The following is a 19,757-nucleotide window of genomic DNA, read 5'->3' as shown; positions in this document are numbered from 1 at the left end:
AATCCAGACCTCCATGGGTTGATAAATTTGATTTCCATTTATCATTTTTGTGTGATTTTGTTGTCAGCATATTCAACTATGTAAAGAAAAAAGTATTTAATAAGTATATTTCATTCATTCAGATCTAGGATGTGTTATTTTAGTGTTCCCTTTATTTTTTTGAGCAGTGTATATTTACACATTATGAGGTTGGAATACTGTGAAGTTGTGAAATTTATTTTAGTGTAAGAGCTGTTTGAAAAGACCGCCTACAGTTTCATCCTGTTTTGGTGGGACGGAGTTTTGGCCTGCTGGTGACTAGACCAATAAGAAAGAGAGTTCCTAACCTTTCTGCCAATAACAGCTAGTTTTCACTTTTCCCCTCCCCACTCAGACCAGTCCCGGAAAGTCCTAGCAAAATTCTTGCTTTAGAAACTGCTTGTTGCTAAGAAGCTATTTTTGTTTCTTTTTGACCATTTTAATTTAAAACAAATACAGTAAGATACTTAATTTTTACTCAGAAATGATTTACTATTGAAATAAAAACGTCTGCAATGGACCTTTAAGTCCCGTGTGGCTCAGTTGGTAGAGCATGGCGCTTGCAACGCCAGGGTTGTGGGTTCGATTCCCACGGGGGGCCAGTACAAAAAAAGTATGAATGTATGTACTTGTAAGTCGCTCTGGATAAGAGCGTCTGCTAAATGACTTAAATGTAAATGTAAATGTAAAAATGTAAATATCTCGGCTCTGTGTAGCAAAGAAGGTGCCACCCCAGGTGAAGGAGGCGGAGCCTGCCCAGGTGAAGCCAAAGGAGGTGGAGCCTGGCCAGATGAAGCTAAAGGAGGCGGAGCTTGCCCAGGTGAAGATGAAGGAGAGGCAGAAGTTCTTTGAAGAGGCATTCCAGCAAGACATGGATCAGTACCTGTCCACCGGCTACCTGCAGATCAGTGAGAGGAGAGGTGAGAGCCCCACAACCATAACGCCTTATCATCTTCAATGGAGAAGTACGGTCCCAGTGACAGATGGGTTGTGTGTATGTACTGGTGCATTTCCAATGAGGATTTACCCCAGTGTTTTACCCAAAAGGCTCAGACATGATTTTTTTTGTCTTACTGGGCCATGGCTCCAGCGGACCTGCGGACCTGCACCTTCTCACAAAGCAACATATTTGAATGATGCAAAGGTTGTTGATTCTACGTACCAGAAGTCTTTAGTATCACACTCCTGATGGAAACACAATGACAGCTCACATTAACATAAAACACTGGCGACCCACTGGTGTGGGGGTAAGTCTCATTGGAAAAGCACCCTTTGTGTGTGTATGTGTGCGAGGGTGCATGCATGTGTGTGTGGGCCTGGGTAATAACAGTTCAAATCAAATCAAACTTTATTTGTCACTTGCGCCGAATACAACAGGTGTAGACTTTACCGTGAAATGCTTACTTACAAGCCCTTAACCAACAGTGCAGTTCAAGAAAGAGTTAAGAAAATATTTACCAAATACATTAAAGTTAAAATTATTAAAAGGTAACACAATAAAATAACAATAACGAGGCTATATACAGGGGCTACCGGTACAGAGTCAATGTGCGAGGGTACAGGTTAGTCAAGGTAAAGTGTACATGTACAGTAGGTTGGGCTGAAGTGACTATACATAGATAATAAACAGTGAGTAGCAGCAGTGTAATAACAAATGGAAGGGGAAGTCAATGTAAATAGTCTGGGTGGCCATTTGATTAATTGTTCAGCAGTCTTATGGCTTGGGGGTAGAAGCTGGAGCCTTTTGGACCTAGACTTGACGCTCCGGTACCGCTTGCCAAGCGGTAGCAGAGAGAACAGTATATGACTTTGGTGACAATTTGACAGTTCCCTCTCTCTCTTTACTACGCACACCCTGCTGCCCTGCCCTGCTCTCCTCGTATCCTTGAGGTACGCCGTCTCAGCTGTCAATCATACCTCACTGTGCACTGTGTGTTTGTGACGCATGCAACACGTGATCTTAACACCGGTATTACAACAGATACTGTTCCTGCAAGGTGATGAATCCAGGACATGTATAGAACCTGGATAGAACCTTACAGACAACCGGCCTGGAATCATTTCAGACAGGATAGAACCCTACACTCCAGGCTGGAATCAATTTAGACAGGGTAGAACCCTGCAGACTAGCTAGCTAGCATGCAAGATTTTGTTGTGGATTCCAAGATTACCCAGTTTTAGCCAAGAGCAGTTCGATGGTTTTGGCAAGGTTATTTCTTCCTTAGTGTGTTTGAGAGTTTTAAAACATAAAAAGGCTCCTGGACTCAGCCCCTTGCCGTTGCATTCTTGGTTTTGTATGCGTTGGTGACTAACACCTGTGTTTTGCTGCTCAGGGCCTTGCTGCTTAGGAAGCTTTTCGTCCATGGAGGTGAACGTGGACATGCTGGAGCAGATGGACCTGTCTGACCATGAGAGCCTTGACGTCTTCCTCCTCTCTGGGGGAGAGGACAACAGCGCTGCCTCCCCCATGCTAGGTATGACACACAGACCAAGACACACACTCAAACAGACATGCACAGTCGGACCATAAAATAATTAGGATATACAGTCGTGGCCAAAAGGTTTGAGAATGACACAAATATTAATTTACACAAAGTTTGCTGCTTCTGTGTCTTTAGATATTTTTGTCAGATGTTACTATGGAATACTGAAGTATAATTACAAGCATTTCATACGTGTCAAATACTTTTATTGACAATTACATGAAGTTATGCAAAGAGTCAATATTTGCAGTGTTGACCCTTCTTTTTCAAGACCTCTGCAATCCGCCCTGGCATGCTGTCAATTAACTTCTGGGCCACATCCTGACTGATGGCAGCCCATTATTGCATAATCATTGCTTGGAGTTTGTCAGAATTTGTGGGGTTTTGTTGGTCCACCCGCCTCTTGAGGATTGACCACAAGTTCTCAATGGGATTAAGGTATGGGGAGTTTCCTGGCTATGGGGAGTTTCCTGGCTATGGACCCAAAATATTGATGTTTTGTTCCCCGAGCCACTTAGTTATGACTTTTGCCTCATGGCAAGGTGCTCCATCATGCTGGAAAAGGCATTGTTAGTCACAAAACTGTTCCTGGATGGTTGGGAGAAGTTGCTCTAGGACGATGTGTTGGTACCATTCTTTATTCATGGCTGTGTTCTTAGGCAAAATTGTGAGTGAGCCCACTCCCTTGGCTGAGAAGCAACCCCACACATGAATGGTCTCAGGATGCTTTACTGTTGGCATGACACAGGACTGATGGTAGCGTTCACCTTGTCTTCTCCGGACAAGCTTTTTTCCGGATGCCCCAAACAATCGGAAAGGGGATTCATCAGAGAAAATGACTTTACCCCAGTCCTCAGCAGTCCAATCCCTGTACATTTTGCAGAATATCAGTCTGTCCCTGATGTTTTTCCTGGAGAGAAGTGGCTTCTTTGCTGCCCTTCTTTACACCAGGCCATACTCCAAAAGTCTTCGCCTCACTGTGCGTGCAGATGCACTCACACTTGCCTGCTGCCATTCCTGAGCAAGCTCTGTACTGGTGGTGCCCCGATCCCACAGCTAAATCAACTTTAGGAGACGGTCCTGGCACTTGCTGGACTTTCTTGGGCACCCTGAAGCCTTCTTCACAACAGTTGAACCGCTCTCCTTGAATTTTTTGATTTTCCGATAAATGGTTGATTTAGGTGCAATCTTACTGGCAGCAATATCCTTGCCTGTGAAGCCCTTTTTGTGCAAAGCAATGATGACGGCATGTGTTTCCTTGCAGGTAACCATGGTTGGCAGAGGAAGAACAATGATTCCAAGCACCACCCTCATTTTGAAGCTTCCAGTCTGTTATTCGAACTCAATCAGCATGACAGAGTGATCTCCAGCCTTGTCCTCGTCAACACTCACACCTGTGTTAGCGAGAGAATCACTGACATGATGTCAGCTGGTCCTTTTGTGGCAGGGCTGAAATGCAGTGGAAATCTTTTTGGGGGATTCAGTTCATTTGCATGGCAAAGAGGGACTTTGCAATTAATTGCAATTCATCTGATCACTCTTCATAACATTCTGGAGTATATGCAAATTGCCATCATACAAACTGAGGCAGCAGACTTTGTGAAAATTAATATTGGTATCATTCTCAAAACTTTTGGCCACAACTGTACATTACTCTTACAGAATTTCCACCTGGGTGAGGATATTGGAAATGTTATCAAAACCTATTGGATGACAACTTGTTTTTAACTAGGACAGAATCATTTATAAGATACTTTTTCAGACATAATATAGTTACAGCAGATACCCTTATTGTATGGGACACTTTTAAATGTGCCTTTAGGGACCATGCAATTCAAATCAAATCAAATGTTATTGGTCAAATACACATGGTTAGCAGATGTTAATGCGAGTGTAGCGAAATGCTTGTGCTTCTAGTTCCGACAGTGCAGTAATATTGTCACGTTCCTGACCTATTTCTGTTAGTTTGTTATGTGTATTAGTTGGTCAGGACGTGAGGTTGGGTGGGCATTCTATGTTTTCTGTTTCTGTGTTGGTTTTGGGTTGCCTGGTATGGCTCTTGATTAGAGGCAGGTGTTTGGCGTTCCTCTAATTAAGAGTCATATTTAGGTAGGCGTTGTCACAGTGTTCGTGGTGGGTGATTGTCTTCCGTGTCTGTGTCTTTACACCACGCGGGACTGTTTACGGTTTGTTCGGTTTGTGTAGCCTATGTTCCTATTCGTGCGTTTTTTTCTTGTTTTATGTAAGTACGTCGTCTAGGTCTGTCTACGCTGTTTGTTGTTTTTTGTTAGTTTATACAAGTTCGTGTTTTCGTTAAATAAATATGTCTGTTCTCTACGCTGCGCCTTGGTTCCCTCAATACACCTCTTCTTCAGATGAAGAGGAGGAGGACTGCCGTTACAAATATCTAACAAGTAATCTAACAATTCCACAACAACTACCTTATACACACAAATGTAAAGGGATGGAATAATAATATGTACATATAAATATATGAATGAGCGATGGCCGAGCAACATAGGCAAGATGCAATATATGGTATAAAATACAGTATATACATATGAGATGAATAATGCAAGATATGTAAACATTATTAAAGTGACTAGTGTTCCATTTATTAAAGTGGCCAATGATTTGAGTCTGTATGTAGGCAGCAGCCTCTGTGTTAGTGATGGCTTTTTAACAGTCTGATGGTCTTGAGATAGAAGCAGTTTTTCAGTCTCTCGGTCCCAGCTTTGATTTACCTGTACTGACCTCGCCTTCTGGATGATAGAGGGGTGAACAGGCAGTGGCTCGGGTGGTTCTTGATATTTTTGGCCTTCCTGTGACATTGGGTGCTGTAAGTGTCCTGGAGGACAGGTAGTTTGCCCCGGTGATGCCTTGTGCAGACCACACCACCCTCTGGAGAGCCTTGCAGTTGATGGCGGTGTAGTTGCCGTACCAGGTGATGATATAGCCCGACAGGATGCGATCAATTGTGCATCTGTAAAAGTTTGTGAGGGTTTTAGGTGACAAGCCAAATTTCTTCAGCCTCCTGAGGTTGAAGAGGCGCCAAGGTGGACCAATTCAGCTTGTCCGTGATGTGTACGCCGAGGAAGTTAAACCTTTCCACCTTCTCCACTGCTGTCCCGTCGATGTGGATAGGGGGGTGCTCCCTCTGCTGTTTCCTGAAGTCCAAGATCATCTCCTTTGTTTTGTTGACATTGGGTGAGAGGTTGTTTTCCCGACACCACACTCCGAGGGCCCTCACCTCCTCCCTGTAGGCTGTCTCATTGTTGGTTATCAAGCTCACTAGTGTTGTGTCGTCTGCAAACTTGATGATTGAGTTAGAGGTGTGCATGGCCATGCACTCATGGGTGAACAGGGAGTACAGGAGAGGGCTGAGCAAGCACCCATGTGGGGCTCCGGTGTTGAGGATCAGCGAAGGGGAGATGTTGTTTCCTACCTTCACCACCTGGGGGCGGCCTTTCAGAAAGTCCAGGATCCAGTTGCACAGGGCGGGGTCGAGACCCAGAGCCTTAATTTTAATGAGCTTGGAGGGTACTATGGTGTTGAATGCTGAGCTGTAGTCAATGAACAGCATTCTTACATACGTAGGTAACGTAGGTATTCCTCTTGTCCAGATGGGATAGGGCAGTGTGCAGTGTGATGGCGATTGCATCGTCTGTGGACCTGTTGGGATTGTATGCAAACTCAAGTGGGTCTAGCGTGGCAGGTAAAGTGGAGGTGATATGATCCTTGACTAGTCTCTCAAAGCACTTTATGATGACAGAAGTGGACGCTATGGGGTGATAGTCATTTAATAGTTCAGTTATCTTTGCCTTATTTGGTACAAGAACAATGGTGGCCATCTTAAAGCACGTGGGGACAGCAGACTGGGATACTCATCTTTCAGATTTAGGTCAAAATAATTAATATTTTCCCCCCAACACTGTCTTAGCAGAGAGGCCACCACCCCCCACCCAGAAGCAAGACACTTAAACACTTTGAGGACAGCAGCTCACAGGCCACATAAGGGCCAGAGTAGGAGCTAAGACACTGAACAGACCAAAACCCTGAGAGGATGGGAGCTAAGACACTGAACAGACCGAAACCCTGAGAAAATGGGAGCTAAGACACTGAACAGACCAAAACTCTGAGCGGAATATATGCTATGCACTGGATGCATGGAGGAAGAGATGCGTAATTTATGTTTCCTGTATTTTCATCCTTTTCTGTAAAGAAATAACTCCATGTTGAACACTGCGGTTACAGTATTATTCTCCCCAAAATAAATATTTCACCCTGAAATTAGTCACCCATGATTCACCAAACAATGTTTTGAAAGAGGAAGCAAATTCTTTAAGCACATGTTTTCGTTTCAGTCTTCTCCATCTCCACTAACCGAAGATATTTGTAAGGATTAAAAAAATTATAATAATGTAAAATTAAAAGCTGTACAGAAAGATTCATATGAATGGCAAATTACAGAGGAAGAACTTCTTGATGCAATTAAATCCTTTAAGTCCAGGAAAACTCCAGGGCTGGATGGCATACCAGTTGAGGTATACCAAACCTTTTAAGATATACTCAGAGGACCATTACTAGCATGTTTTAACCACTCCTATAAAATTGTAGATGATTAAATACTCATTATTACTGAAACAGGACCCAAGTGATAAATATAAAGATTCAGTCCATTAAAAAAATGAAGGCTCCTTACACATCAGTGTTGTGATAGAAACATTTTTGCAAAATGCATAGCACATAGAATTAAAAAGGTAATGTCAGATATTATTCATCCTAATCAGACAGGGTTTTTACATGGACGATATATTGAAGATAATTCCGTATAAGACTGGAAGTACTGGAAACAATAGAACACTATGAAAAATCTGGGAAACCAGGCCTGGTATTCATACCTGACTTTGAAAAAGATTTTAATAAAGTACGACTGGAATTGATATATAAATGCCTGGAATATATACATTTAGGAGAATCTTGTTTACAAAAGGTTAAAGTTATGTATAGTAACCCTAGGTGTAAAATAGTAAATAATGGCTACTTCTCAGAAAGTATTAAACTGTCAAGAGGAGTAAAACAAGGCTGTCCACTATCGGCATATCTATTTATTATTGCCATCAAAATGTTACCTATTAAAATCAGACAATAATATCAAGGGGCTAGAAATTCATGGCTTAAAAACGAAGGTGTCATTGTATACTGATGATTCATGTTTTCTTTTAAATCCACAATTTGGATCCCTCCACAGCCTCATATAAGATCTAGATATATTTTCTAACCTCTCAGGATTACAACCAAAGTGTGCTATATTACATATTGGATAACTAAAAAAGACAACTTTTACATTACCGTGTAGTTTACCAATACAATGGTCTGACTTGGAAGTGGACATACTCAGTATTTATATCCCGAAAGAAAGAATGGATCTCACTACAATATATTGTTTATAGAAAGTTAGCAAAAATAGATAAGATCGTGCTACCATGGAAAGGAAAAGAACTGTCTATTTGTGGAAAAATCACCCTGATTAACTCTAACTCTTTAGTTACTCTTTAGTTTACTCTCCAGTTGTAGCACAGCAACTGGACGCAAACCATAGTTTGCAGTGCATCAGTACCACTGTCATGGAGGACGTAAACTCAAGCACCGAAGTAACAACTGAGGTGGAACCAACAACAGGAGTGGAACTCACCCAGCCTCCCAGACCTGCAGTCGAGAGGAGACTACCAGGGCACAGACCGTATGTGAAGTGGCCTGGCGCCAGTGACAAGAAGTTGTGGGAAGCAGTGAATACTGACCTTACCTTGACCCTCGAGAAACTTCGAGGCACAGTGGAGAAGAAGTTGGAGAGGATGGGGGACATCATCTATGAGTACGGGGCAGAAAGCTTTGGAGTGCAAGAGGCAAAAGGCGGGAGAAAGGTTCCAACCCCACCAGTTTCCAGGAGGCAACAAGAAATCAAGCGCCTCGTTCAAGAAAGGAGACAGCTTAAGAAACAGTGGAAGAAGGCCTCGGAAGTGGAAAAGGAGGGCATAGAGGCACTTCAGGCTGACATTAAAACCCGGTTGGCATCCCTCCGTAGAGCAGAGAACCTACGGAAACGCAGAAGGAAGAAAGAACAAACTAGAACTCGATTCTATAAAGATCCCTTCAAGTTCCTTAAAAGTCTCTTCACGAAGGAAAAAAGTGGAGCTCTAAAAACAACAAAGAAAGACCTAGAGGAGCACCTGATAACAACAAACTTTGACTCAAAGTGACATGAACATCTGGCCATCCCATCAGATATCCCACCCATTGAACCCCCGGAACATCATATTGAGACCAGCCCTCCGACATGGAAAGAGGTGGAAAACACAGTTCGACGGGCAAGAACAGCATCAGCCCCGGGGCCAAATGGAGTCCCGTACAAAGTGTATAAGAACGCACCAGACGTCCTGAGGGTCCTCTGGAGGCTTATGAGAACAGCTTGGCAGAAGAAGATAATACCCAAAGTGTGGCGTAGGGCAGGCGGGGTCCTGATCCCTAAGGAGAAGGATGCAGTGAACATCAGCCAATTCCGCCCAATCTCCTTACTGAATGTCGAGGGTAAAATCTTCTTTAGGGTCATTGCCCAGAGGATGTCCGAGTACCTGCAAAGGAATGCGTACGTCGATACATCTGTACAGAAGGCAGGAATATCAGGGTTCTCTGGCTGCTTGGAACACTCCAGCATGATCTGGCACCAGATCCAAATGGCCAAGGTGGAGAAAAGGGACCTCCACGTATTCTTCCTCGACCTCGCCAATGCATTTGGCTCTGTGCCCCATGAACTCCTGTGGTCTGCCTTCAGATTTTTCCACATACCGGACACCATCACAACGCTGGTGAAGTCGTACTTCAAGGATCTGCAGTTCTGCTTCACCACCTCAGAGTTCACCACCTCATGGCAGTGCCTGAATGTAGGTATAATGGCGGGATGTACCATTTCTCCGTTGGCATTCATAATGGCAATGGAGGTTATCATCAGATCCTCAAAATGGGTTGCTGGTGGACAGCGAGTCGACTCTGGTTTCCGCCTCCCTCCACTCAGAGCCTACATGGACGACATTACAACATTGACCACCACTGTCCCATGCACCAGGAGACTGCTCAGAAAACTCGAGGAGAACATCAGCTGGGCCCGTATGAAGATTAAACCATCCAAGTCACGCAGCATCTCGATTGTGAAGGGAGTACTCTCTGACCTGAAATTCTTCATCGGAGATGACCAAATCCCAACAGTGTCTGAGCAGCCGGTAAAAAGCCTTGGAAGGTGGTATGATGCAAGCCTGAAGGACAAAGACCAGGTGCAACAGCTGCGCAAAGACATCAGTAGTAGCCTACAGTCCATCGACAACACCCAGCTACCTGGAAAGTTAAAGGCCTGGTGTCTGCAGTTTGGTCTCCTACCCCGGGTGTTGTGGCCCCTAGCAGTGTATGAGGTTCCAATCTCAACAGTGGAGAAGATGGAAAGAGGAGTCACAGGCTGCTTAAAGAAGTGGCTCGGAGTTCCACGATGCCTTACCACCATAGGCCTCTATGGAGATGGTGTCCTCAAGCTGCCCCTCACCAGTCTAACAGAGAAATTCAAGTGTGCAAAAACCAGGCTCCAGATGACACTGAATGAATCTCGAGACCCAGTGGTGAGTAACAACGCGCCGACCATGGCAACTGGGCACAAATGGAGGCCAGGAAAAGCAGTCCAGGAGGCAACAGCAGCCCTCAGACATGCTGACATTGTGGGTCATGTTCAGCAAGGGAGAGGAGGCCTTGGGCTAACTAGCCGTGCTGCTTGGAGTAAGGCCACTGCACCAGAGCGGCGGAAGATGGTAGTGCAGGAAGTACGCCATCAGGAGGAGGCTGCAAGGTGGGCCAAGGCAGTCTCTCTTGCCAAACAGGGACAGTGGACTCGATGGGACAGTGTGGAGAAAAGGAAGATCAGCTGGAAGGATCTGTGGGCCATGGAAGCGAGGCGGTTGAGCTTTTCCATCAGAGCAACATATGACGTCCTTCCAACACCAGTTAATCTTCACCAATGGTATGGTGAAGATCCGGACTGTGCCCTCTGTTCCATGCCAGCCAACCTCAGGCACATTCTCACAGGGTGTAAAACAAGCCTCACCCAAGGACGCTACACTTGGCGTCACAACCAAGTCCTTAAAAACCTTGCGTCCGCCCTGGAGGACAAGCGAGCTGCCACCAACTCCCTACCACCCCCAGCAGCATCACACCCCTTACGGACGACCTTTGTCCGCGAAGGGGCTAAACCACCGAAGAGCGGCTCTACACCATTAGAGCGAGACCAGCTGCGCTTGGCCCGCGACTGGAAAATGCTAGCTGACATTGGCCGGCAACTTGTGTTTCCTCCGGAGATCGCAACCACCACCCTAAGACCTGACATGGTGCTCTGGTCCCATTCGCTCAAGAAGGTCTTCATCATTGAGCTCACAGTACCCTGGGAGGACTCAGTAGATGAGGCTTATGAGCGGAAACATCTGCGCTATGCCGATCTAGCTGCCGAAGCACGGCATCATGGCTGGAACACAGAAGTCCGACCAGTGGAGGTGGGCTGCAGAGGTTTTGTGGCGACATCTACAACCAGACTGCTTAGAGACCTGGGAATTAAGGGCCAGAGCCAGCGTTCGGCAATCAAAGCTGTATCAGAGGCGGCAGAAGGCAGCAGTCAATGGCTCTGGATGAAGAGGAAAGACCCCAGCTGGGCCCCGAAGTGAGAGGGCCAGGAGGTATGCGGTCAACAATGCTTGACTCAGGGAGGAAGACGCCCCTGCCATGCATAGTCCCATGGGATGTTGGCTATCAACAACAACGCAACTCCTATGACTAATTGGGAATGGGACGCAAGCGTAGGATTGATCACCCTGTCGCTGGCCGCCTTTGGGGAGGGTGTATAGTGTGAAAGGCCGAAACACCCTAGGAACCAAAGGTACACTACTGACGATGCGCTCCCCAAATTTCACCAGTCTCACTGTTCATGAACTCTTGGAAGTGCTTGCACAAAGGATAGTAACATCTCATCCTGTGTTCTTGGAATCTTTAGTCATATCACAGTTTACCTATTTTCTTAAAGCCTACACCTAGCTACTAGTTTTTTTTTAATTTTATGAGAAAAAATATTCCATTTTATTTGGAACGGCAAGCCAGACAAAATTAACCGGGCCTATTTATATAATGAATATGAATTTGGAGGGCAGAAATTATTAAAAATGAAAGCATTAGACTTCTCACTAATGGCTTCAGTCATACAAAAGTTACACTTAAATCCAACTGGTTCTCTAGCAGATTAGTCAAAATTGCCTTATTTAAGAATAGCCTTTTTCCCTTTTTTCAGATTACAACCTCTCACTTTCGGTTATTTGAAAATGAAATAATCTCAAAAATATCACTATAAAGTTGCTTGCAATGTCAGTTTAATCCACCAGAAAAGACAGAACAAATGTTACTGTCACGCCCTGACCTTAGAGAGCCATTTTATTTCTCTATTTGGTGAGGTCAGGGTGTGATGTGGGGTGCATTCTATGTTTTGTATTTCTTTGGTTTTGGCCGAGTGTGGTTCCCAATCAGAGGCAGCTGTCTATCGTTGTCTCCGATTGGGAATCATACTTAGGTAGCCTGTTTTCCCACCTATGTTGTGGGATCTTGTTTTTTGTTACCTCTGTGAAGCCTGCAGAACGTGACGTTCGTTATTCCTTTTGTTGTTTTTGTTTGGTGTTCTGAGTAATTAAAGAATCATGAACACCTACCACGCTGCACCTTGGTCCACTTCTTCAGACAGACGTTACAGAAGATCCCACCACAAAAAGAACAAGCAGCGTTTTCTGGAGGAGTGGACATGGGAGGAGATACTGGAGTGCAAGGGACCCTGTGTGCAGGCTGGAGAATATCGCCATCCTAAGGAGGAGATGGAAGCAGCTAAAGCAGAACGGTGAAGATACGAGGAGTTGGCACGACGAAGCATGCACGAGAGGCAGCCCCCAAAAATGTTTTGGGGGGGGGAAACACGGGGAGATTGACGGAGTCAGGATATAGACCTGAGCCAACTCCCCGTGCTTACCGCAGGGAGCGAGTGACCGGGCAGGCACCGTGTTATGGGGTAAAGCGTACGGTGTCGCCAGGGCGCGTGCACAGCCCGGTGCGCTCAGAGCCAGCTCTCCGCAAGTGCTACACTAGAGTGGACGTCCAACCAGGGCGGATTGTGCCAGCTCAGCGCTCTTGGTCTCCGGTGCGCCGTTTCGGCCCAGGGTATCCTGCGCCGGCTCTGCGCACTGTGTCTCCGGTGCGCTGTGACAGCTCAGTGTGTCCTGTGCTTGCGCTCCGTACGTGCCGGGCTAAAGTGGGCATTCAGCCACGAGGAGCGGTGCGAGTTCTAAGCACCAGATCTCCAGTGCTCCCCCACAGCCCGGTTCGACCTGTGCCTGCGCTCTGGAGGTGCCGTGCTAAAGTGGGCATTCAGCCTGAAAGAGTGGTGCTAAGGATAAGCACCAGATCTCCAGTGCTATCTCACAGCCCGGTTCATCCTGTGCCTGCTCCACGGGCCAGTCCGGAGCCTGCAGCGACGGTCTCCAGTCCGGAGCCTCCAGCAATGGTCCCCAGTCTGGGGCCTGCAACGAGGGTCCTCAGTCCGGGGCCTGCGGCGAGGGTCCCCGATCCGGGGCCTGCGGCGAGTGTCCTCAGTCCGGGGCCGGCGGCAAGGGTCCCCGCACCGGAGGCGCCACCAAGGTGGGGGGAGCCAGAGGTGGAGCGGGGGCTACGCACCGAACCGGAGCCGAACCGGAGCCGCCGCCAAGGGGGGGGGGGGGGGGGGGGGGCTTTTATTTCTCAATTTGGTGAGGTCAGGGTGTGATGTGGGGTGGGCATCACCAAAATTGGTTTAAAAAACTGTGATAAATAAAAAAGTATACCAGTTTCATTTGAGGACCAACAAATGGACAGCTGTGCCATATAGATAGCAAAATCGTTGGGAGGAGATTTTCGATTTACCGATTCCATGGCACATGGTTTATGAACTGATACACAAAACGACACTGGATTTAAAACTTTGAAATTTTACATTTAAATTATTCTACAAAATTCTTGCAACCAATAAAATTTTATATACACTGCTCAAAAAAATTAAGGGAACACTAAATAACACATCCTAGATCTGAATAAATGAAATATTCTTATTAAATACTTTTTCTTTACATAGTTGAATGTGCTGACAACAAAATCACACAAAAATGATCAATGGAAATCAAATTTATCAACCCATGGAGGTCTGGATTTGGAGTCACACTCAAAATTAAAGTGGAAAACCACACTACAGGCTGATCCAACTTTGATGTAATGTCCTTAAAACAAGTCAAAATGAGGAGTAGTGTGTGTGGCCTCCACGTGCCTGTATGACCTCCCTACAACGCCTGGGCATGCTCCTGATGAGGTGGCGGATGGTCTCCTGAGGGATCTCCTCCCAGACCTGGACTAAAGCATCCGCCAACTCCTGGACAGTCTGTGGTGCAACATGGTGTTGGTGGATAGAGTGAGACATGATGTCCCAGATGTGCTCAATTGGATTCAGGTCTGGGGAACGGGCGGGTCAGTCCATAGCATCAATGCCTTCCTCTTCGGGGAACTGCTGACACACTCCAGCCACATGAGGTCTAGCATTGTCTTGCATTAGGAGGAACCCAGGGCCAACCGCACCAGCATATGGTCTCACAAGGGGTCTGAGGATCTCATCTTGGTACCTAATGGCAGTCAGGCTACCTCTGGCGAGCCCATGGAGGGCTGTGCGGCCCCCCAAAGAAATGCCACCCCACACCATGACTGACCCACCGCCAAACCGGTCATGCTGGAGGATGTTGCAGGCAGCAGAACGTTCTCCACAGCGTCTCCGTCTCTTTGTCACGTCTGTCACATGTGCTCAGTGTGAACCTGCTTTTATCTGTGAAGAGCACAGGGCGCCAGTGGCGAATTTGCCAATCTTGGTGTTCTCTGGCAAATGCCAAACGTCCTGCACGGTGTTGGGCTGTAAGCACAACCCCCACCTGTGGACGTCGGGCCCTCATACCACCCTCATGGAGTCTGTTTCTGACCGTTTGAGCAGACACATGCACATTTGTGGCCTGCTGGAGGTCATTTTGCAGGGCTCTGGCAGTGCTCCTCCTTGCACAAAGGCGGAGGTAGCGGTCCTGCTGCTGGGTTGTTGCCCTCCTACGGCCTCCTCCATGTCTCCTGATGTACTGGCTTGTCTCCTGGTAGCGCCTCCATGCTCTGGACACTACGCTGACAGACACAGCAAACCTTCTTGCCACAGCTCGCATTGATGTGCCATCCTGGATGAGCTGCACTACCTGAGCCACTTGTGTGGGTTGTAGACTCCGTCTCATGCTACCACTAGAGTGAATGCACCGCCAGCATTCAAAAGTGACCAAAACATCAGCCAGGAAGCATAGGAACTGAGAAGTGGTCTGTGGTCACCACCTGCAGAACCACTCCTTTATTAGGGGTGTCTTGCTAATTGCCTATAATTTCCACCTGTTGTCTATTCCATTTGCACAACAGCATGTGAAATGTATTGTCAATCAGTGTTGCTTCCTAAGTGGACAGTTTGATTTCACAGAAGTGTGATTGACTTGGAGTTACATTGTGTTGTTTAAGTGTTCCCTTTATTTTTTTGAGCAGTGTATATATATGTATGTGTATTTGTATGTATGTTGTAAAATATACTGTGTCTGTAAAATGTGCATAGTATGTATGAGCTGGAAGTAGAAGCCTAAGTGTTGTTGTACATTAGTTTATTCCAATTAGGGGAGGGGTGGTAATGTTAGGGGAAATAATAAAGGAACATATATTTTAAAAATATATATTTTATATACACTACCAGTAAAAAGTTTTAGAACACTTACTCATTCAAGGGGTTGTCTTTATTCTTACTATGTTCTACATTGTAGAATAATAGTGAAGACACCAAAACAGTGTTAAACAAATCAAAATATATTTAGATTTTAGATTCTTCTAAGTAGCCACCCTTTCTTTGATGACAGCTTTGCCCACTCTTGGCATTCTCTCAACCAGCTTCACCTGGAATGCTTTTCCAACAGTTTTGAAGGAGTTCCCACATATGCTGAGCACTTGTTGGCTGCTTTTCCTTCACTCCGCGGTCCGACTCATCCCAAACCATCTCAATTTGGTTGAGGTCGGGGGATTGTGGAGGCCAGGTCATCTGATGCAGCACTCCATCACTCTCCTTCTTGGTAAAATAGCCCTTACACAGCCTGGAGTTGTGTTGGGTCATTGTCCTGTTGAAAAACAAATGATAGTCCCACTAAGCCCAAACCAGATGGGATGGAGTATCGCTGCAGAATGCTGTGTAGCCATGCTGGTTAAGTGTACCTTGAATTCTAAATAAATCACTGACAATGTCACCAGCAAACCACCATTACACTTCGTCCTCCTCCATGCTTCATGGTGGGAACCACATATGCAGAGATAATCCGTTCACCTATTCTGTGTCTCACAAAGACACGGTGGTTGGAACCAAAAATCTCAAATTTGGACTCATCAGAGCAAAGGACAGATTTCCACAGGTCTAATGTCCTTTGCTCGTGTTTCTTGGTCCAAGCAAAGTCTCTTCTTCTTATTGGTGTCCTTTATTAGTGGTTTCTTTGCAGCAATTCGACCATGAAGACCTGATTCACACTGTCTCCTCTGAACAGTTTATGTTGAGATGTGTCTGTTACTTGAGCTCTGTGAAGCATTTATTTGGGTGAGGTTAAATGCCGATTTCTGAGGCTAGTAACTCTAATGAACTTATCCTCTGCAGCAGAGGTAACTCTTGGTCTTCCTTTCCTGTGGCGGTCCTCATGAGAGCCAGTTTCATCATAGCGCTTGATGGTTTTGCGACTGCACTTGAAACTTTCTTCAAAAGTTCTTCAAATTCTCCGGATTGACTGACCTTTATGTCTTAAAGTAATGACGGAGTATCGTTTCTCTTTGCTTATTTTAACTTATTTTAACTCATTTTAACTGTTTTAACTGCCATAATATGGACTTGGTCTTTACCAAATAAGTCTGTCTTCTGTGTACCAACCCTACCTTGTCACAACACAACTGATTAGCTTGAAAGCATTAAGAAGTAAAGAAATTCCACAAATTTACTTTTAACAAGGCACAACTGTTAATTGAAATGCATTCCAGGTGACGACCTGTCACGTGCGCTGAATACAACAGGTGTAAACCTTACAGTGAAATGCTTTATTACAGGCTCTAACCAATAGTGCAAAAATGGTATTAGGTGAACAATAGGTAAGTAAAGAAAAAAAAACAACAGTAAAAAGACAGTGAAAAACAGTAGCGAGGCTACATACAGACACCGGTTAGTCAGGCTGATTGAGGTAGTGTGTACATGAATGTATAGTTAAAGTGACTATGCATATGATAAACAGAGTAGCAGCAGCGTAAAAGAGGGGTTGGAGGCGGGGCGGGGCACACAATGCAAATAGTCCGGGTAGCCATTTGATTACCTGTTCAGGAATCTTATGACTTGGGGGTAAAAACTGTTGAGAAGCCTTTTTGTCTTAAACTTGGCACTCCGGTACCGCTTGCCATGTGGTAGTAGAGAGAACAGTCTATGACTGGGGAGGCTGGGGTCATTGACAATTTTTAGGGCCTTCCTCTGACACCGCCTGGATGGCAGGCAGCTTAGCCCCAGTGATGTACTGGGCCGTACGCACTACCCTCTGTAGTGCCTTGCGGTTGGAGGCTCATGAAGCTGGTTTGAGCGAATGCCAAGCATGTGCAAAGCTGCCATCAAGGCAAAAAGTGGCTACTTTGAAGAATCTCAAATATAAAATATATTTTGATTTGTTTAACACTTTTTTGTTTACATGATTCCATATGTTATTTCATAGTTTTGATGTCTTCACTACTATTCTACAATGTAGAAAATAGTAAAAATAAAGAAAAACCCTTGAATGAGTAAGTGTGTCCAAACTTTTGACTGGTACTGTATAATGGGGTTTGGAAATTATGCAGAAAATTCCAATGATGGAAGCCACAACCAATCTGCAATATTAAATCTACACCCACCCCAATAATATTTTTATTTAAATGTATTTTATAAACAGACATGCACAGTGAACAGCAACTTCCTAGTTTGATTGATTCACTAGCACTGCATAAAACGTCTCTCCTCCGTATGTCTCTCAGGTCCAGATGTTGACTCGTTAACCACAGAGATCACCCTGCAGGTTCCCACCCAGGCTGAGCTAGGAAACAAGCTGTCCTCCCTCTCCTCCACATGCACTGACAGCCAGGACACCGATGCTGGGGACGATGACGAAGAGGATGAAGGGGGCAGGGAGGACAGCAGCCACCGTCCTGTTGGGGTGCAGAGGTTCCCCACAACACTGTCCTAGCAGAGAGGCCACCACCCCCCACCCAGAAGCAAGACACTTAAACACTTTGAGGACAGCAGCTCAGGCCACATAAGGGTCAGAGTAGGAGCTAAGACACTGAACATACCGAAACCCTGAGAGGATGGGAGCTAAGACACTGAACAGACCGAAACCCTGAGAGGATGGGAGCTAAGACACTGAACAGACCGAAACCCTGAGAGGATGGGAGCTAAGACACTGAACAGACCGAAACCCTGAGAGGATGGGAGCTAAGACACTGAACAGACCGAAACCCTGAGAGGATGGGAGCTAAGACATTGAACAGACCGAAACCCTGAGAGGATGGGAGCTAAGACACTGAACAGACCGAAACCCTGAGAGGATGGGAGCTAAGACACTGAACAGACCGAAACCCTGAGAGGATGGGAGCTAAGACACTGAACAGACCGAAACCCTGAGAGGATGGGAGCTAAGACACTGAACAGACCGAAACCCTGAGAGGATGGGAGCTAAGACACTGAACATACCGAAACCCTGAGAGGATGGGAGCTAAGACACTGAACAGACCGAAACCCTGAGAGGATGGGAGCTAAGACACTGAACAGACCGAAACCCTGAGAGGATGGGAGCTAAGACACTGAACAGACCGAAACCCTGAGAGGATGGGAGCTAAGACACTGAATAGACCGAAACCCTGAGAGGATGGGAGCTAAGACACTGAACAGACAAAAACCCTGAGAGGATGGGAGCTAAGACACTGAACAGACCGAAACCCTGAGAGGATGGGAGCTAAGACACTGAACAGACCGAAACCCTGAGAGGATGAAAGCTAAGACACCGAACAGACCGAAACCCTGAGAGGATGGGAGCTAAGACACCGAACAGACCGAAACCCTGAGAGGATGGGAGCTAAGACACTGAACAGACCGAAACCCTGAGAGGATGGGAGCTAAGACACTGAACAGACCGAAACCCTGAGAGGATGGGAGCTAAGACACTGAACAGACCGAAACCCTGAGAGGATGAAAGCTAAGACACCGAACAGACCGAAACCCTGAGAGGATGGGAGCTAAGACACCGAACAGACCGAAACCCTGAGAGGATGGGAGCTAAGACACCGAACAGACCGAAACCCTGAGAGGATGGGAGCTAAGACACCGAACAGACCGAAACCCTGAGAGGATGGGAGCTAAGACACCGAACAGACCGAAACCCTGAGAGGATGGGAGCTAAGACACCGAACAGACAAAAACCCTGAGAGGATGGGAGCTAAGACACTGAACAGACAAAAACCCTGAGAGGATGGGAGCTAAGACACTGAACAGACAAAAACCCTGAGAGGATGGGAGCTAAGACACTGAACAGACCGAAACTCTGAGCGGAATACATGCTATGCACTGGATGCATGGAGGAAGAGATGCGTAATTTATGTTTCCTGTATTTTCATCCTTTTCTGTAAAGAAATAACTCCATGTTGAACACTGTGGTTACAGTATTATTTCTTAAAATCTCTTGACTTGGTAATAAATATTTCAACACCCTGTACTACCATTTCTCATACTGATACCTTAATGTTATTTCAGAATGAAATGAAACTGGAATAGATTGACCCTGTTTCATAGTCTCCCTCCAGGAGTCTGTTGATTTATAAACCCCCCCCCCCCCCCCCCCCCCCCCTCAAATTGGCTGGACCATTCTTGATACACAAACAAAACTGTTGAGCGTGAAAAATCCAGCAGTGTTGCTGTTCTTGACACAAACCGGTGAGGCCTGCAACTACTACAATACCTCGTTCAAAAGCACTGAAATGTTTTGTCTTGCCCATTCAACCTCAATGGCA

General features: G+C 45.9%; 1 protein-coding gene across 1 annotated transcript in view; it reads left to right on the top strand.

Moving 5' to 3' along the window:
- Nucleotides 1-19,462, top strand: part of LOC129831098 (dysbindin-like) — a 31,717-nt gene extending 12,255 nt beyond the window's left edge. Inside the window, exons 2-4 of the mRNA XM_055894131.1 lie at nucleotides 735-938; nucleotides 2,367-2,492; nucleotides 17,730-19,462. Coding sequence (XP_055750106.1) covers nucleotides 735-938; nucleotides 2,367-2,492; nucleotides 17,730-17,938 — 539 coding nt within the window. The 3' untranslated portion in view covers nucleotides 17,939-19,462. The remainder of the gene's footprint in view (nucleotides 1-734; nucleotides 939-2,366; nucleotides 2,493-17,729) is intronic.
- The last annotated feature ends 295 nt before the right edge of the window (nucleotides 19,463-19,757 follow it).

This window comes from Salvelinus fontinalis, chromosome 32 (assembly GCF_029448725.1).
Source record: "Salvelinus fontinalis isolate EN_2023a chromosome 32, ASM2944872v1, whole genome shotgun sequence".
Lineage (NCBI taxonomy): Eukaryota > Metazoa > Chordata > Actinopteri > Salmoniformes > Salmonidae > Salvelinus > Salvelinus fontinalis.
Note: the sequence above shows the minus strand (reverse complement) of the source record. Positions and strands in the feature narration are given on the sequence as shown.